The sequence below is a fragment of the Perna viridis genome, chromosome 14 (assembly GCF_037379345.1).
Source record: "Perna viridis isolate PV_CMFRI_1.1 ecotype Kerala chromosome 14, ASM3737934v1, whole genome shotgun sequence".
In the NCBI taxonomy this organism is placed as follows: domain Eukaryota; kingdom Metazoa; phylum Mollusca; class Bivalvia; order Mytilida; family Mytilidae; genus Perna; species Perna viridis.
The window spans coordinates 30,170,131-30,190,427 of record NC_142458.1 but is presented as its reverse complement, the minus strand read 5'-3'; the positions used below and the strand labels follow the sequence as shown (position 1 = coordinate 30,190,427).

General features: G+C 33.3%; 2 protein-coding genes and 1 long non-coding RNA gene across 7 annotated transcripts in view; 1 reads left to right on the top strand and 2 right to left on the bottom strand.

The window, feature by feature from the left end:
• Positions 1–1,163, bottom strand: part of LOC148598950 (DENN domain-containing protein 3-like) — a 39,181-nt gene extending 38,018 nt beyond the window's left edge. For 4 of the 5 annotated variants that reach the window (XM_088560806.1, XM_088560808.1, XM_088560809.1 and 1 more), the window contains exons 1-2: positions 1,016–1,163; positions 159–285 (exon numbers count right to left, since the gene is read on the bottom strand). In XM_088560806.1, the coding sequence (XP_088416932.1) occupies positions 159–275 (117 nt within the window). In that variant the 5' untranslated portion in view covers positions 276–285; positions 1,016–1,163. The remainder of the gene's footprint in view (positions 1–158; positions 286–1,015) is intronic. The other variant, XM_088560807.1, reaches the window with a different exon arrangement.
• Positions 1,164–7,419: 6,256 nt separating this feature from the next.
• Positions 7,420–10,496, top strand: LOC148598949 (uncharacterized). Its single transcript, XM_088561433.1, has 2 exons — positions 7,420–7,548; positions 8,461–10,496. Exons 1-2 carry the CDS (start codon positions 7,507–7,509, stop codon positions 9,259–9,261), a joined length of 843 nt encoding a protein of 280 aa, XP_088417559.1. The 5' UTR covers positions 7,420–7,506; the 3' UTR covers positions 9,262–10,496.
• A 3,927-nt stretch (positions 10,497–14,423) lies between these two features.
• On the bottom strand, positions 14,424–19,869 carry LOC148598948 (uncharacterized). Its single transcript, XR_015918726.1, has 4 exons — positions 19,805–19,869; positions 17,287–17,344; positions 16,559–16,735; positions 14,424–14,592 (listed from the first exon to the last, which is right to left on the bottom strand). It is a non-coding gene; the product is annotated as an uncharacterized LOC148598948 (long non-coding RNA).
• Positions 19,870–20,297: the final 428 nt, after the last annotated feature.

Here is a 20,297-nt window from a genome sequence, read left to right as displayed (position 1 = left end):
GGCCTTACTGCATGCACACAAGTATCGTTTTACAGCTGGTCAACATGCTTAAGTATTTAAGTATTCAAGTATTGCTTTAAGTGAAGGCAATGAGTACTCATGCAAGTACTAATTCATGAGAGAGTAGATTTTCCTACTGTACATGTAAATGTATGTACCTGATTTCCAACAGGGATAAGTCCAGAGTTATCATCTAAACCGACAACCAACATGAGATCCACCAAACTGTTAGGGAAGCATCTGCCATCTTCTGTGATGTCACATAATACAGACATAGTGCTCTATCTGATAAAAATACATGTATAAAGACATCATGTTCTATCCACTAACAAGAATATGGTGTCCTTATGATCACTGCTCTCAAAGAGAAGGCCTATGAATTTCTTTCAATGATTCAATAAGACAAACCTTTATAGACTGTTCATTTGGGAAACAGACAAATTTATTAGCTCTCTGATACTTGAACTACATTTTCTGTACTACCTTTGGTAAAGTTTCACGTAATACATTAACTATTCCCTAACTGACCATTCAAAAAATGTAAATTAATACTTAAATTATAGTTATATATTTATTATTAAAGTTTGCTGCTGGACTGCCTATGCAGAAAATTGTAAGTTTTACTAATTTCTTATAAAAAATGCCCTCTGAAAAAAGTTGCATTTTAAAGATTTATTAAGTAATGTAAGTACCAATTTAAACGGATTATATCAATGATAAATATAACCCTGTCCTGTTCTGTTTATAAACTGTACACAAAAAGTTAAAAATAAAAAACAGGACACAGTTCTCAATAATTGTATATCGATATTTAACAGAGTTGAAAAGTAAAACAGCTTAAAAACATTTCCTAGTTATCTATTTTTACATGAGCCTGTGCCCATCCAACATTTTTATACTTCAGAAATACTACAAATGAACACAGGAGTTAATTCCTTGTACATGTTTATAACCTTGTTAAAGTTGTTTACAAAAAAAAAACATAACTTCATGAACATGCCCAAAGACAATTTACCCAACAGGAGCGTAGATCATCCTAATAAATAGCTGTAAGATATATACTAGATGATTATGTAATCACAAAATGAAAGAAGACAAACAGAAACTTTCCTAAGTAACAACAATGAACATGTACCACATGAACCACATGATCAACTTTCACTTTATCGTGTGGAGTAGAGTTATGTCCCTTGGCATATATCCTAATGACATATCGGCGGAAAATTTTGAAATATTATTTAACCTGCGTTATCGATGGTTATATTTTAATAAAAAGTTTTAAGACACTAAATGTGGTTTCTGTAAATGTTTGAATAAAAATTTGATAATCTTCATTTTATGCTGTAATATTTCAATATTTCAATATTTTTATTTGTTCTGACACATTTACAGTAAATGGTCATAACACAAATAATAGAAACAAAGTATGTAATTTCTGACAACAACAACAAAGAAAAAAGAAAGATATAAATGCATATGGTCTATATCTAGTTTGGTTAACATAGGAACATGCGACAGTGGTGACTCAATTGTGCAAAAAAAAAAGCGTAGTAAGAATATGCGAGAGGTGACAAAATAAAGTGTAGTCCGAATTTCCTCTCACCCTGCAACCCTCCTCTTTTTTGTTTGGATATTGATAAGTCGGGTTGGGGTCAGAACGATGTGCCATAAAAAAAGTTGGAGATTTAGCGGTACCGCGGAGTATCGCCCTTCAACCGCTTGTAACGACTTTCAAGTTGGAATTGTGCATGTCACACCTACCTAGTTCGATTCCGGAATCATTTTCGTGTATGCTGATACCAAATTTGCTACAAAAATTACATTTATTATTGAAGTTTCGATAATTTTCCACGAGAGACCCTGTTTTGTTGACATTTTGAACCGTAATAGAGAGTAGGCGGAGCGGAACAGTTTAATAATAAATGTAATTTTTGTAGCAAAAAAAATAGCTTGCCAGCCAACCTCTAGCATTGCTTGTGTAGAGATTCCTCATACTTTGTAAGAAACTATTCCAAATCATCTTCCAAATATACAGAGGAAGATCTTTACAAAATGCTGGAATTTTTAATCGACAACATATTTGTCCAGTGTGGTGGACGCATTTTAAAAAAAAAAAACGCTCAGCATTCCTATGTGAACAAATTGTGTTCTTCTACTTGCTGACCTATTCCTTCACTCTTATGAGGCTGACTTTATAGCTGATCTGACCCGAAAGAAAGAATATCGTTTAGCTAGATCCTTTAATCTCAGTTTCCGCTGTATAGATGACGTATTATCTTTAAACAATCCTAATTTCGGAGCTTTGATACATCGCATCTACCCAAAAGAACTTAAGATAAAGGATACTACAGAAACTGTCAAGTCAGCCTCATATCTTGACCTACACGTAGAAATCGATGGTAAAGGAAAACTATTGACCTCACTTTACGACAAACGTGATGACTTTTCATTCCGGATTGTCAACTTTCCTTTCATCTGTGGCAACATCCCTTCAGCACCTGCGTATGGAGTGTTCATACCACAACTCATACGTTATGCCAGAGTTACGCAGACGTTTTGTAACGCGCTAGGATCCTAACAAATAGGCTTCTGGAACAGGCTTATGTTGCTACAAGATTGAAGTCATCACTATGGTAGTCATCATGAACTCGTGGATCGTTATGGTGTATCCATCTGCGCCATGAAAACTGATTTATTCAACGTGGCATAGTTTTCCTTTCCTCTTTCGTCTACCCCGGACTTCACTTTTTATGAGCAACTCGGAGGGTTTTTTTAGAAAAGCAGAGGACGCTTACCCTATCGGTGCACCTGGTCCATGCTCCCAGTTTTTAGTGGAGTCCTAGTTGCTCATTTGCTTTTGCTACTTTGTATGTACGATTTTAGTTACTTCATGTTCTTTGTTTTGTATGTCTGTTTTCCATGTCTAGTCTTTGTCCCTGGATTACATTATTTTGATTACCGCTATAACCTTGGTTCCCTTGATTATTTTTTTATTTTGGCAATACATCACTCTTTCTATGGAACCAATTTAAAACCTGATTACTCTGTTTCAATATATACCAAGGATCATATAAAGAACTTAATTTATGTGATGCGTTTGTTAATAGCGTATTGAATTATTGGGGTAGAACATAAACATAAACATACGACATTTTTGGAAACATTCTTAAAAATGAGAATTGAGTGCTTATTGAATTGTCAAAAAATCTATCTATTCAGGGCGGACCCAAATATCTTGATAGGGAATTTCCTTAAGGCTCCAGAAAATTAGGATCTCATGAAGACTAAAATTTGTTCATTTTTCAAAATTTTGTATAGAATTAACAATTTTGAAAGAAAAGATGGGTATTCCAACCCCCGAACCCCACACTAGATCCTCCAGTGGTACATTTGTATGAAAGCCGACAAAAAGCTTGCATGTATATATTTTTTCCTCATCAGCAGTTACCTAGAGTTTGTATTTGAAAATCTACTATGTTCATATTTTTCCTGTTCATGGCCAAGTAAAACAGTTAATGGAAATTTTTTGAATTTTTCTCCCGTCCTAGTCCACCCGTTTATAAATGTTTAGTCCTGGTTTGTCCACTTTTAATTACCTCAATTAGTGGGGGATACAGAAGGGGTGCAGGGATTGGCACCCCATTTTTATTGGAAAATTTGTCATTTTCATATGTGTAAAATTGACAAAAAATGGTAAATAACGTCCTAGCAACCCACCTTTTTCCGAGGAATTTCGGCTGGCACCCTCCTTTTCAAAGTGTTTGGGTCCATCTCTGCCAATTACCATTCAGTTATTGAAAGGGTTCATTGAACATGAAGTTTTTAGACTGTTCCAAATTTATAGTAGTCATACTTGTGTGTTTCTGTACGGATTGATATGCGATATTTACTTTCACTTTGTTCAAAATTAGATATGTACATGTAACAGCATTGATAGTAATATGTAATTTAATTAGAAATTTTTTTTTATTCTAGTTAAGCACTATCTAATTAAATTATACATATTTAACAACTTCAAAAGTTCTTTAAAAAAAAAAAAAACTCGTAAAACTTGTTCTGGGTGTATACCGAAGTGCTTGCCACACCTGGATTCAATTCTTCAAAAGTAAAAAAACCTTCTATGTAATACTTACATATAATATAGGCAATATAATGATCAAAACCTTCCATTTAATACTTACATATATATATATATTCGTCTAAATAAAAGTCAACAATTACTCTTCCGGGGTGACGGATCGTCAAAAACGATGCGAAACATAACAATAAATTAAATAAACGGCTAAATATGTTTAACATCACCAGAAGATGGTAAAATTTAAATTGAATATTTCGGATAACTGATATGCTTCTTCAGCATAAAACTCAAAAAACTTTATGAGCATAAAACTCACAAAACTTCACGAGCATAAAACTCACAAAGTTCAAGATCAAAACAGATTCAGAAGCTGAATTGCGTACGCAAAAAAAAAATTATATATAGGCTAAAAACCACTAATTCCACTTCCCATAGGCTTCTATGCTAATTTCACAATATTCAATGGCTTCTCTGGACTTTACCTTAACTTAACCTGCAGAGGACTATATATCAGCATGATTCTACATATGTCAGCTCACAATCCTCAGAATGGCATGTGGGGTTAGCAGACTTGCAGTGCAGTACTGGTTACCGGAAGTGAAGTGTCTATAAATAGCATGGGAAATCCCAGTGTTTTCACAAGATAGGGGTATATTTAGAAATCATTATGGAGATTAGGCTTCACATCACAAGAAGCAAAATGCACCTATAAAATGTACGGAAATGTTTTTCCTTTCAGAAACTGTTGAAATTTTTTAAATGAGATGAGAACTTTTTTCACAGCACTATGAGGAACAGGGGTAATTTCTGCGTAGGACTATTTTTGCGTACGTTCCAAATGCTCATTGGTTGAATTGGTGGTCTGTAACCTATAGTAGTACGGCGTATTGATGTATAACATGTAGTGCTGTACTACCCTTAGATCAAGACCTAAAAATGAATTATTTTCTCTCGTTTATTCCATCTGGAGAAATGTTTGTAATTTCTTCATCCATGCAAAAGCTTTCCCGAGATACACTTACATTTTGACCAGTTTTTATTATGTTCTATGATCGTAACAACAATGTTGTGGAGATCCTCCTGGGTGTGTCCAGCGGATCTAAGATGGCGACTTAGAGGGAGGTCTGGTTTGCATTTGTAGTCACTGCGATGACCATTCATATGCCTGTTGAAAGGTTGTTCTGTTTCACCAACGTACTGCATACCACATCGGCACTAGAGAAAGTATATGGTGTTTTCGGTTTTGCAATTCACGTCGCAAAAAATGGCAAATTCCTTTCCAGTGCAGTAGTTTTTAAACGTTTTGGTGTGCAGTATCTGGGTACAGGTCTTACATCTTTTATCTCCACATGGTCGACACTGGCCCATTGTATTATATATATATATAGATATGTACATATAATGATTATATATAATATAATGGTCGATGTTTTTCATTAAAAATGATAAAAAAAACGCGGTATTTATGAGATAAAAATAAAGATATTGCAAACCAACAGAGAATCGGGAAATCCACAACGACTAAAATGTGGGTAAACAAAATTTGACATCATTTTTTACCTTGGGGGACTGGTCATTTTGAAATCAAACCTATGAAATTGTCTTGATCCCCACAGCGTTTCATTAAAATAATTGACCCTCCTTAGAAAAATTAACAAAAAAAATTGATCCTCCCTTTCATACCTTAATATACAAAACATTTTGAAATTGTAACGTGCAAAAGCTTACCGCCAAAACACAATAAATGTTATAAAAGTACGTGATGTATCAGGCTAAAAACCACTAATTCCACTTCCCATAGGCTTCTATGCTAATTTCACAATATTCAATGGCTTCTCTGGACTTTACCTTAACTTTAACCTGCAGATGACTATATATCAGCATGATTCTACATATGTCAGCTCACAATCCTCAGAATGGCATGTGGGGTTAGCAGACTTGCAGTGCAGTACTGGTCACCGGAAGTGAAGGGTCTATAAATAGCATGGGAAATCCAAGTGTTTTCACAAGATAGGGGTATATTTAAAAATCATTATGGAGATTAGGCTTCACATCACAAGAAGCAAAATGCACCTATAAAATGTACAGAAATGTTTTTCCTTTCAGAAACTGTTTCAATTTTTTAAATAAGATGAGAACTTTTTTCACAGCACTATGAGGAACAGGGGTAATTTCTGCGTAGGACTATTTTTGCGTACGTTCCAAATGCTCATTGGTTGAATTGGTGGTCTGTAACCTAAAAGAATTCTTCAAGAACATTAAATCATATATATTTTCAATAGAGACAAAGTCCGTGATATTATAGAAGCAAGCGAAATGATAAGTAGGTTTACAATCGAACATTCAAGTCATTCCTGCCAAAATGTAATATTATTGAAACACAAAAAACTAATGACAAACGTGATCATGATGTTGGTATCACAAGCAATGAGGAAATGGAACACGGAATGGAATTTTCAGAAGATGAATCTGATGATCCTTTTGACTTCCTTACTGTGAGGCATAAAGTTCCAGATGGATATTATGATGTGTGATGTCCCTTTATTGATCTTATCAGTGACATACCCATATATACAGTGAACAAAACTGTAATACAATATATAATAATGCATTAAATTTGTTTCGAGTTGATAAAATGTCTTTATGTGCACGTGACTCTTATTATCTCTACACCCGAAAAAAAACTGAACCCACTTGAAATATATAGACAAGGAATTTCTGTATGTAAATAAGATCCTCCCACTTTCAACTTAAAAAAAAATTGAACCCCCTTTTCAGTAACCAGAAAAAAATGTGATCCCCTACATTTTGACCAGACCCCCACCATTCCCAGGTAAAAAATGAGGAGTCCCAAAACACATTTTGATAAAGCTTGAGATTAAAAAAATATTTATAAAACAAAACGAACCTAAATTTACATTTTCTTCACTGCTTACAAGGGCACCGTATTCTAAGATCAAATCGTTGTCGACATACGAGCTACAATCGTTTGACATGTAATTTTCAAAATTAATGACTCGCAATTAAGAAAAAAACTGATTCAAAAAAGACGATTTTAAGAAAAATTCACGTCATCATTTAGAACTCACAGTAGGAAGTGTCGCTACAACATTGGACGGACGGACGGACAGACAGCAGTGAAATTATACCCTCAAACTTTAATTAGGGGGCAATAAGGATTCCCTTCTATGTTATGTTCTATAGAAGTATCTATTTATAGATACAATTCTCTGGAATCAATGTAAACAAGGAAATTTTCTTTGTTGTAAAACTATTGGTTAATAGCTTGATGACATCACGCTTTTCGTCAAACTGTTACTATAAATAACACATTTTCACCTGTCGGAAAATACCTGTTGACGTGTTTAGAAAATGTTTATTTCCTACGTGAATTATGTATACATGTTTTTTACTGACATTGGGAAAATATGTGTCAAGACATAAGGATGGGAATAGTTATTTTCTTTATAGTAAGTCTATTTTTCTATTGTAACCAAAACATTCAGTATTGTATCTTTACATATTTATTTAAAAAAAGCAAAACAAAACGAAACCACCCCCTACTGGTTACAACTTTATTTTGTTGTTGTATTGTTGAAACTTGAAAAAAAAAGAGAAAGCGACGAACACCCCAATCAAAAAAAAAATTAAATAAAATAAAAAATAAAATAAAATAAAATAAAATAAAATAAAATAAAATAACACGAACAAACAGAACAAAACGGACAGAAAACGAAAGATAAAAGACGAAAATAAAAATAAAAAAAGTATTAGCCTTATAAATGCCGGCGTAGAGAGCAGTTGTATAATGATAACAGTGTGAACTCATAGGAGACCCTTAGGTCTATGTACTCCATTTGAAATTGTTTTCAATATTTCGTTTCATACACTATCACAAGATTTCAGTCGAATTCTCATGTGTAATAAGTCAAGCATATAAAAAAATTCAAACAGAATTTATTTTCTCCCGTTTAAACGAAACAAATATGCATATGTTACCTGTAATATAACCCCATTGTGATTGTAACACATGCTAAGAAGGGGAAGGGCTAAGTTTAAATTACTCATGTTGTTTTTAAGAAAATTTATTACATTTAAGGGCCCTTCTCCTTTGACCTTCCTGGTTGGGTTTTACCCCCAAACTGGAATTTTTATCGAATTTTGGAGGGTACACGCACGTTCATAGGCGAAAACCAATAACATCCGCTCTCAAAACAACTTCTCGATTTGCTGTTTTTTTTTATTCAGAGTGTGCACACTGGTTTATAGTGTTGTCTGCTGCTTGTTTCTCTATTCCAGTTTCGTAGGTCTTTGTCCTTAGACTATCGCCATTCCTAACTTCTTTTATTCTTCCTTTATATTGTTCGAAAATTGTCTTTTAGATTGGTTTGAATATAACAGCTGTTACATGTAAAGATGTTTGGGAAATGTTGAGAGAACTGGAAAACTTTAACAGACAAATTCTACATCAAAGGGCTTTGAACTCAAAACAACAAAACATCGGACCAGATACACTTAAAGGTTTCAGTATGGAAAGAAATGATGACGTCACAACTCATACACCAGACAACCCCTTAAGAAATGAATCGACAATTATTGGAAAGGAAGATGCAACGGTTGCTGAAGAACATAAGATATCGACCTTTCTCAACATCACAAACAATACTGAAATCTGGTTAGGTCACGATCGACACATAAACAACGAATCAACAACAGTGAGTACCACAACAAACAATGTAACTCATCAAAGTAACTCAAAGATAAGAAAGCAGACAACAAGCAACAAACCAGAGACAACAATACGGACTATATCAAAACTAAAAACTACAACATTATCAGGACAAGAACCTACAACATTAAGCTCTAAATCTGTTGTCAAGCTATCTAAGAGGGACGATAATCGAGAACTCTTCGTCGTAACTGATACACTTATATATTCAGGTGTTGCTAGTGGCTGCCTTCTTGCGATTCTCGCAATTATCATTTTCATTGTTTGTCGACGTAGGAGGTTGCACAACAAAGGGAGATTCACAGCCACTGACCAGAGAACATATCAAAATTCAAAAATATTTATGATGGGAAACGGGGACAAGGAGAACAATATCGTTCAATCCCTTTGTGCAATACCAGCAAATCAAAATTTGTGGAAGGAGCTTCAGAGTAACTCCCCGAATGTGTTTTGAGTACTCATTAACATCAAATATTTTTCACATGATATTCATATTAATCGAGCTTCACATGAAATTCACACGAACTTCACATGAAATCTAAGTGATTTTCAAGTGAAATTCACTCAACCAACACACATTTAATGAAAACAATTCTAGTGAATTTCACATGAAGGCTCAATTTACTCGAATTTCAGGTGAACTCTGTCGCAAAATTTATTTGCTCAATTCAGGTGAAAATCATTTGAAATTCGTGTGAAAATCATGCGAAATAATTTTGCATGTGTAATGTTGCACAAAATTATCAGAAGAGTGGTTTCCAATATCCGAAACTCCTTGATCTACCACTGAAAAGAAAGTGTGTTTGTTTGTTAGGGTACTCGTGTAAGCAAAAATATGAGAGAGGTATCAAAAGGTAGAGTCTCCGATATAAAGCTAAATTAAGGATGTGAATTCTGCCAAACTATGAACCAGAGAGTTATATCTATAGACAGTTACTGTAGAATTCATCTTTAGTTATACTATTAAGTCATCGGATTTTGTTAAAAATAGATTTATTTTATCGTAATTCTGTAACCGAGGCATTCAAGTTTCGAGTTTCTGTCATGTGAAAATCAATAATTTGAGAACGTCAAAAATAGCATTTACCAAAAACTTTAGATGACAGATTATGTTTCTCTGATTACAGTTTGTGCTTTTTAGGTCATTTATTATGTATAGAAAATCCCCGAGATTCGATGACTCCCGGAAGCATTCCTAACTATGGGTAATCCCAGAGAATAGCGTTAGAGATGCCACATCTAAAAGACAATAATTATAACATAATGATATGTCTGTCAATGGCACAAATTTATATTGTTATTTCATAATTTATTGATTGCAGAGTTTCGAATGTACAAATTATTTGCATGGCAAATTGGAGCAATTTAAATCTTCTATTTTATCTGGGAAGTAACAGTAACTTTAGCTCACATTTAAGATTTTTTTATTACAGTTTTGCTTTGAATATAGTCCAATTTCTTAGCTACTCAGTTATATTCATCTCGAAATTAATGAAATTAATATTTTTATAATTACTTTTATACAATTTTACTAATTTATTTTCGTGTTAATATATTTTGATATTATATATTGATATTTGTCCTTGATTTGTTAATGTTATGTTTTACACGGTTAAATTGTTTTGTTTTACACGTACATGATATATATTTTTGTTTATTTTTTAAAATAAATATAATTTAATGAAGCGATCTTATTTTTAGCTTCACCAGTAAACGCACAATACTACTTTTTTGACTGCACTTACTTTCCACATTGGTAACTAAAAGTGCCACTTGTACTTATGAAAAATAAGATTTCTAAATAAGATGAAGATATTTGCCAATTGGCAGTATCTTCGTTCACTGTACAACTATATATCGGTTTTCCAAAGTGATCGAGCTGCGTCCCATATTTGTCCATATGTTTTATTACTATTTTAAGACCGAATTCAAAGCAGACTCTGTACCTAAGATAGAAAGACATTTGGTTATAGTTTGCATTTTCAACAACAACTATCAATTCGTATGCTATTCGAAGCTTTCATATTCGAAACTTTCGTATTCTGCACGACTTTTGACACGTACAAAGCGTCAAGCAGATTAGATTTGGGAACAACCCGGTCCGTGACTGAAAGTGTGTTTCAGCGGATACACATGTCAGCAAAACAAAGCAAAACTAAATAGTGAAAGCTGTAGAGTTCGTTGAATTACAGCCAATTATGAGAGAGAATTGACTATGGTAGAAACTCTCGGTGATGGATTTGGCTTCCTCTTTCGATAGTTTCTGTTTTGAGTACTACTTGTATACAACTAGTATTTTGATTATGATCTTCCTACATATTTGACTTCAATGCTGCTGATTAGAGGTTACTCCTGGAAACACGTGTACAGCATATCAAAAGTTACAATATATAAAACTGGTATTTTTTTTTTGTATTTCATATTGTGGGAACCATGCAGAATAATCCAGGCGGTAATTATTCAAGAACAATATCTAGCCTTTTTTTTAGAATTGTGTAAAGCCTTAATTGATTTTTTCGCTTTCAAGCAGTTTATGAGACAGCAAAGTCCTTGAAGTTACAATGGTAACTGAACTTTACGGGAGAAAGGTGTACTTTGTAGAGTACAAACTTATGTTCAGCTGTTCAAATGCGAAACGAAATCGAAACGAAACAATTAGAAACGAAACGAAATTTATAAATTGCGAAACGAAACTGTAAAATGAAAATAAATAATTAAAGTCACTATCATTTTGTCACGTAAGTGTTGAGACGTGTTTCGTATAATTCATTTATTAGTTTATGTTTGTTGTACTAATTTAAAAAAAGAGGCATCAAGGCTGGAGATTATTGTTGCATTGTCCTACGATTTGACTCAGTCCGATACTGCTAGTAGCGTCGGGCAAAATAAATAAGCCGACGTAAAAATTTGTAATCAATAACAGAAGACATTTTATTGTTTTTTCAATTGTCTACGACCTAGGACAATTAACGCCAAATTTATGATGAGTGACATATCCATCGACAATCTACGTACTCCCAATAGTTACACTGTCTGAAATTAATGTACATTGTAATTCTACAATCAAGACATTCACGTTCCGAGTTTGTGCCGGGACATTAAACAATTTGAGGACGTAAAATAACATACACCAACCTATCAAACAGTCATACGCATCTTGGAATATACTAATCACAAGATGCAAAGTGGACATCCCATATAAATGACACGATCAAACATATTTCTTAACATTTAAACGAAAGTCAGAATTCCGATTATGAGAAGTTAATATTGTAAAGCTTAATATATCGTCTATATTCGCCATTATTCGAATGTTAATTTTGTCTGATATTACTGCGTCCTGAGAAGTTGTAATTGAAAGACACACGAATCATCACACGATTATCTCGTTTGTCGTAGCGATCATCTTTATCGAGAAGCTGCCCTAGAATCACCAAGCAGAGAAGATGTTCGAAGAGTGCTAGGATTTTTTGTAATATACAAAGCGATAATAATCCACTTATCAACGAAATTCATTCGCACTTCCGATCCAAAATACTACTATCTACCCATTACAAAATGGCTCCGATCTAAATGCGCTTTTCTTATTACTTTTATTCCATTTGCTTTAGTGCGTATTAACACTTGGGTATCTCTGAAAGTATTTACAATTTTGTTACGGTGTATCCATCTGCACCATGAAAACTGATTTGTTCAACGTATCAAAGTTTTTTTTCCTCTTTCGTCTACCCTGGACTTGATATTTATGAGCAACTCGTCTGATGTTTCTAGAAAAGCAGAGGACGCTTACCCTACCGGTGCACCTGGTCCATGCTCCCAGTTTTAAGTGGAGTCCGAGTTGCTCATTTACTTTTGTTACTTTGTATGTATGACTTTAGTTACTTTATATTCTTTGTTGTGTATGTCCATTTTCCATGTCTGGTCTTTGTCCCTGGATTACATTCTTTTGATTACCGCTATAGCCTTGGTTCCCTTGATTACTCTTCCATGTATAGATAAATGCCCATGATGACCTGGTGCATGCTCTTCCTGTGTTTTAAGTGTAAGTATTTGTAAGAATCACGCAAAATGGGAAACATCAGAAACATGCATGTCAAAACCCCACCGATCTGACAATGAAATATCACTCAAGGATACTTTCTCTATTTGAAAAGACCATTATTTGATCTCTGCATCACTGGCTTTGCTCAGAAATTTTTCAATAGAATAAAAGGAAAGTGATGTTTCTGATTGAGTTACCTGCCTTTGAAATGTTCATTTTCAGTGTATATCAATGAAATTATAATTCCATGGTCCAGCATGATATGGAAAACCTTTTCGTTTTTCATTGATTCTGATGGTACAAAGGGTCAAATTACAATATTAAAATGATGGGTTTGTCATACCATGTTTCACTTACTGCCTGATTCTTACAATTAATTCCAGCTATAACGAAACATTGTATTTAAGGGAAGAAAACCATGTAAGTAGGAAATTATGTGACTCATCTGCGCCATGGAAACTGATTTGTTTAACGTGTCTCATAGTTTTCCTTTCCTTTTTCGTCTACCCCGTACTTGACTTTTTATGAACAACTTGGCGAGTGTTTCCAGCAAAGCAGAGGACGCTTACCTTACCGGTCACCTGGTCCATGCTCTCAGTTTTTTAGTGGAGTCTGAGTTGCTCATTTGCTTTTGTTACTTTGTATGTATGGTTTTAGTTACTTAATGTTCATTGTTGTGTATGTCTGTTTTCCATGTCTGGTCTTTGTCCCTGGATTATATTCTTTTGATTCCGATATAACCTTGGTTCCCTTGATTACTCTTATCACTGTATTTTAAACTACTCGTTGAAATCGATGACAGAAAAAATTTAGACAGGTATGCGACAAATTAAATGATAATATTCTGCATTTATTATATTTAATACCCCATTTTTGGCCTATATTAGAGGATTTATTAATTATACGACTTTTTAAATATGCAAATATTAAAGCTTTTGAAACATGATCATGTTCTGATTAACATCACGACTCCAACAATTCTATAGACACCCCCGTTAGTTGAAATATCCATTCCGACCATTTTAAAATTTGAGCTTGATGCCACGAGAGACTGGTAATTACATATAACCTCTACTCTGAATTTCGCATTTTCTTCTCCGACACATTGACAGAATGTCTTGTTAACTCATGTCTTCTTTTGTCAGATAAAGCATGAACAACTCAGATGGGGCTATGAAAGCAATGATACTGAACTCAATGAGACATTTCGTCTAATATTCTGTCAGGTTAATCGGGTTACTTATGTTGTTCGGATTTTTCTCTCATTTTCACATTTAAATTTTTGTCCCCTGCTATTCTTATTTGTTCTGATTTCTCATTTAAACGTGTTGCATTTGGCTTTATATTTCAAGCTTTTAATTTCATAGGGTCTGGTAAAGAGGTCATAGTTCGAATCTTGACATTGTCTAAGAACATCTATCGGGAATTCGTTCCCAACCCTTCCTAGTAAGAATCATGTGGGCATAATATGACATGACTTAATTTTTAATAAGTATATTTAACATTGATTTAATTCACAAATGTAACCCAGGTCGGTATTTCTTGGGGAAACATATCCCCAATTGTAAGCCCCTTGATCGTAAAAGATTGCAGCATAGTTTGTTACTCTTCCATTGGGTTGGGCTGCACCATACGAATCTTGTGATGGAAAGTTCGTGTAGTCCATGTTAGTACCGTCAGACCATTTCCATTGTCCATTGATTGATTTGCCGCCGATGAACCAACCTTTTTAACCTCTTCTCACTAAAACAAAAACAGAAAAAGTGGGACCAAATGTAAAAAGTTAGAAAAATAAAAATATTCCTAACAGTTTACCCTGTTTTGTCAAAGGTGAAATAGAAAACACACTTATTATTTGTTTTTTCTAATGAAGTAAGTTTTTATTTCGGTAGGTGTATTCAGCTTGAATATTGACTTAAAGAACCGAATCGTGAACATAGGGACAATGCAAATCCAAATACATGGTCAGAACGTGAAACAAGGAAACACATTAAATCTACAAACACAATGAAGTGAACTAAATAAAATAGATTACACACACACAATAATGAAAATAAATAAACAAATGACGTAACACATACATCAAAAGCACAATAACATGACTGATATGCAAATCATGTTTATTTAGCGCACAAGAACGTACTCAATTAGTCAATTGCTAGTGTATCACATCAGCTACCTTACCATATTTTAACGACGCATTAATTATTATACCAGACTGGAGGATCTGAGTTTATGATCAGAACAGGAAATTTCAGAATACGTTATTTCAACAGAAGTCTTACTGGATATCTTGTTTGAGTTGAATTCACGTAAAAGGCCATATCTGAAGGCTGGTAAAGCAATTTGAAATCAGGCAACTCAATTAAAATTAATGTTAATGATTTATATGGAAAATTAAGATAATGGAAGTTGATAAATTAACATGTTTTAAAAATGCTATATATTACACTGATTGAGCTGCAGTTTGAAAAAGTCAGTTAGTCTCAGTGAGTGGATGATGATATTTCGAAATTAAGGAACATTTTTTAGTTATTAAAATCTGTTTGTATTCATGTTCACATTTATAATTGAAAACAAATGTTGCACTGGGAGGTCATTCAAAATATTTTTCCTATAAAAACTCTTTTTAACAAATGAAGACAAACTGTCAGTGTAATTTTTGTGAACCTATCCCTGCTATACAGCGTCTGTACATAGAACGTTCTGGGATAACATCATAAGTCATACGTAAAATGTAGTATGCATGTTAAGATAATTTGAAACACTTAGTTTTTTTTTTATACAAATTGTGATAAAAAGTATTTTACTGTTATCATCTTTTACCATTTTAAACTTTTATAAATCATATTATGTATCTGTAACTACATCTGACTGCTTTCCTGAATATTCAGTGGCAAATGCAGAAAAAATATTCAAGAGCGTGGAATCTTGGTGATATTGTAACAGACAGATTGTAATATCATTCTATTGTTAACAAAAGACAGAAACAAAGCATGTTACCCATTACCCACTATATAGTGACACAACTGTAGCATGCATCTAATATCCACTTGTGATACCATGCATTCAATACTCACTAGAAATACCATGCATCTTATGTCCACTAGTGATACCACGCATCTAATGCCACTTGTGATACCATGTATCCAATGTCCACTGGTGATAACATGCATCTTAGGCCAACTAGTGATACCATTAAATTTATACCCACTAGTGATACCGTGCATCTTATTGTATATTCAAATATTAATCGAGTCCCCAAGAATGAAGTTATTGTAGTCCGAAATTTTCAAATCTATTTAAAACTTATGACAATCGGATTCAGCAGACATAAAATTGTTGTAGCAGTAGTCCAAATCGAATTGGAGAAATGAAAAAAAAATACCCTTCCTTCTGATACAAGGTTTAACAATGATTAAAGATGATATGTTGACCCCAATACATCATAAATACGGTATCTCATTCCATTATAAAACAGTGTGTTCTAAATATGAAATTTCCCTTATAAAAAGCTACATTTAAGACTATATTTATAGTTTTCCTTCACCAAATTTAAAGTATGAAGTAAACACAATTGATAGTATCTTTAAACATCTTTAACCCCTCTTTCAATTTTGTTTTGGAGTGTCACTGAAATTAAACATATATGCTGTTAATGTACCAAAGTCATGCTATTTTAAGAATTTTGATAATATGGTTTGCTTACAGTTTTCTTCCCTAAGGAAGGATTTGAGAAGCATATCCTCGGCTTCATTGTTAATCTTTACCAGATGTCCTCCATGCCTCCATCTGCATTCCTCCACAGCGTTTTCCCACGAGATATCATTTCGGGGTTTCTTAATAACTTTATAACATTTACAGTGCTTCCGGGCATCCACAAAAACTGCAAGTAATCTGAACCTAATACTCTCGTAACGACATATTGTTTTTTGTTTTTGTTTTTTATGCGGTGATTTAGTATTCCCTATATTCTCAGTCGAGGTGGGAAAGCAAAAGTACAAAAAAGTGAATAAAAACACCCAAAATAAAGAAAGAGTAAGTCCTTTTTTGCGTAATAATGTCATATTGCGAGATCACGAAAAGTCCATTTTCTATCCGAATATAAAGTTTAACCTAAAAGAAAAATCACGAAATTTTCAACCGCAAAAAGTGTTGTTTAATAACGAGTCACTTAGAATGCGATTAGTTATTACGATTTTTTAATAGTGTAAATTGTTTCATCCTTTAAAATAGAAAATGAAATATCTTGCAATATCAAAATATGCATGTTGCTGTATTTCAGAGTAGAACGAATCGGTGATGAAATGCATCGGTCTCATTTATTGATATTTTACTTATAAAACCAGAATAGATAAACTGACAAAAGAAAAATTATGTATTGATGGTGTAAGACACGAGGAATTAGAAATAATCTTCCGATACAGAATTGCATACCTGTCAGAAATGCAGAAATTAAGATAACTGACAGTGCAAACTTCATTTCTGCGTAAATCTGCCAATAAAATAATACAACAGTAAGTTAGTAAATCTTGTCATTGTGTGTTTACAAGCAGTATCCCCACATTGGTTGTTTATGAATTCCCATTGTTTTAGAGTTTCATCGAATTAACCTACTTCATGTAAAAGAGTAATCAAGGGAACCAAGGTTAAGTTGTTATTAAATACTGTCTTCAAAACGTTTTATCAAAATTCTGAAATTTTGTATAAAAACAGTAGCAGAGTATTTACATTTTAAAATATTCGATATACATATATGGCTCAAATTATTAATGATGCATATCAGATACTTGCATTTTCAAGCGATTGTAAACATCAATGATGTATCGGTTTTATGTCATGAAAAGTAATTCCAAAACGTCGAATTGATAAACTCGAGCCACTGGTCAAACAGAACAATCACAAAGGAAAGTCCTAATAACAAATGGCAATATCAAGATGAAAACCACCAAGTTGGAAAAAGTAATCAAAGGACCCAATGTTATAGCGGTAATCAAAGAGTAATCAAGGAAACCAAGGTTATAGAGGTAATCAAAAGAATGTAATCCAGGTACAACGACCAGACATGAAAGAGTAATCAAGGGAACCAAGGTTAAAGCGGTAATCAAAAGAATGTAATCCAGGGACAACGACCAGACATGAAAAACACACATACACAACAAAGAACATAAAGTAACTAAAATCATACATACAAAGTAACAAAAGCAAATGAGCAACTCGGACTCCACTAAAAACTGGGAGCATGGGCCAGGTGCACTGGTAGGGTAAGTGTCCTCTGCTTTTCTAGAAACACCCGCCGAGTTGCTCATAAATATCAAGTCCGGGGTAGACAAACGAGTAAAGGAAAACTATGACACGTTGAACAAATCAGTTTTCATGGCGCAGATGGATACACCGTAACGATCCACGCGTTCATGATAACGGCCATAAAACTTTTGTAGTGATGACTTCAATCTTGTAGCAACATAAGCCTGCTACAGAAGCCAAATAGCAAATACGAATAAGAATAAGATTAACAATTAAGTATTGATGTATACATGAATAGAATTGTAACCAGCATTTTTTGACAGAAGATTGCGATAAAGCATCAACCTCATAGTAGTTGTTTTAGTAGTAATCTCATGTAGGCAAATCATTCTTTTATCAAATAGGGATAGAAAGAATAAAATGTAATAAAACGTAGAAAGTTAAATAAAGTCTATGACTTCCGTTTTATGTTGTTGATGTACAAATGTCGTTGGTTTCTTTGAAAATAAGTTGTTTAATTCGTTAATTGGGTTTTGAAAATTGATATAACGATTTTTGCAGGAATTTTTTTTTTGTCTTTTTCAATGAGAATCCTATAATTAAGGCAGCTAAGTTTTAAGTAGCAGTTTTTTTTTATAAAGATCAGATAGGAGGGTATTCATGCATGTAAAAAAAAACCCACAGAATTCAATTCTGACCTAGAAATAGTTACATACCGCATAACCAGTTTTAGTTTGTAGTTCAGTTGTTGCACTTTTGAGATAAAATTTATATAGTTTGTACATGAAAATAGCACTTTGCAATAATTATCAATAATATAAATCCTATTTTATCACCAACATTTTTTGAAAAGCTTTATAGTCAACATTTGTTTTTGTGAATGTATAAGTTGAAACCATGACTAGATGCTTTTAGTAGCAGTCCTTATAAAACAAACACCCACCGAATTCACTTCTATTACCAATTAAAAATCAGTTACAGACCACATAAACAGTCATATTTGCTTTTTTTTTAGATAAATTTATGTATATTGTACTTGAAATTAGTACTTTGCAAGAGTTATCGTTCTTGATTTTGTTCGATTTGGTTGATATATATTAGGAGATAAATGTATGATTTTCTGATAATTACAGATCTGTATATGAAAAGGGCAACTATTAAGTAAAAAATACAGCACATGTAGATTGAAAAAAAAAAGTTTGTTTGGTGGTTTTTCCTTCACCATGAATCACTTTATTATAGACAGTGTCTGAATTCTATATGAACTGGTACTTAAATATTAATGAGTAATGAACTACAATATCACATTAATTTATAACTTATAAACTTTTACAAAAACGACATTGTGTATAGTTATAGTTTTTTTCTAATTTTTTTTTTTTTTTTTTTTTTTTGTGCATTTAGTTTTTTCTGTTGTTGTTGAAAATTAGAGAACTGACTAATGGGCGAGTATATATAGCGATTGCAATCAAAAAAGATGAGTTAATTAACCTTTACTCGAATTTTCGACACCCCTCAAAAATATTTCGGAATACAGACTCTAAGAAAGGGAACCTCGATTCGAGCCGATGGCTATAATCTTGTAACTATATAACCCTGTTTCAGAAGCCTTATTGTAAGAAGTACGTTCACAAAGCGCAAGAATTTAAATGTATCACACAAGTTAACAAATAATAATAATGATAATTACAATAATAATACAACTCACCCAATGTTGTAATGACTCTCAACACGTAAATTTTGTTAGCTTTATACTACCGAGTGTTCCTTTATGACAATGTTGATAATTTTTAATGGTAGATGCTATTTTGGTCCCTGAAGCACAGAAACACTGACGGATTCGGTTCTGTGACATTGACGGATCTACAGAAGCATATGTTGGGCATATGTGACCATAATACAACCAGAAATGGAAACTATGGAACTTAATAACAATATCAGATATAAATAAGTTCAAAGGTAAATAATTATATTGGAAGAGCTCATTAGCATAAAGCAATTATTCACATAATTTATCTGCGGCAATAAACGAGGATAAGCCTACGGTCTGAAAATAGTGACGTTAACTTAAACCATGCAACTTAAGTAATCTGGCCCCTGATATCGATGTTTCCAGGACACCATGTCATCAATGCATTGAAGTAGCTTGTCAATTTTCACACTTTTTATTTGATTTTTGTAAGTTAATTGTCTTTTTTGTC

Excerpts from the sequence above, each read along its gene's own strand:
- LOC148598949 (XM_088561433.1), top strand. The coding sequence starts at position 7,507 with ATGTGTCAAGACATAAGGATGGGAATAGTTATTTTCTTTATA. Across the intron at positions 7,549-8,460 it reads GAATAGTTATTTTCTTTATA|ATTGGTTTGAATATAACAGC; the intron begins GTAAGTCTATTT and ends ATTGTCTTTTAG.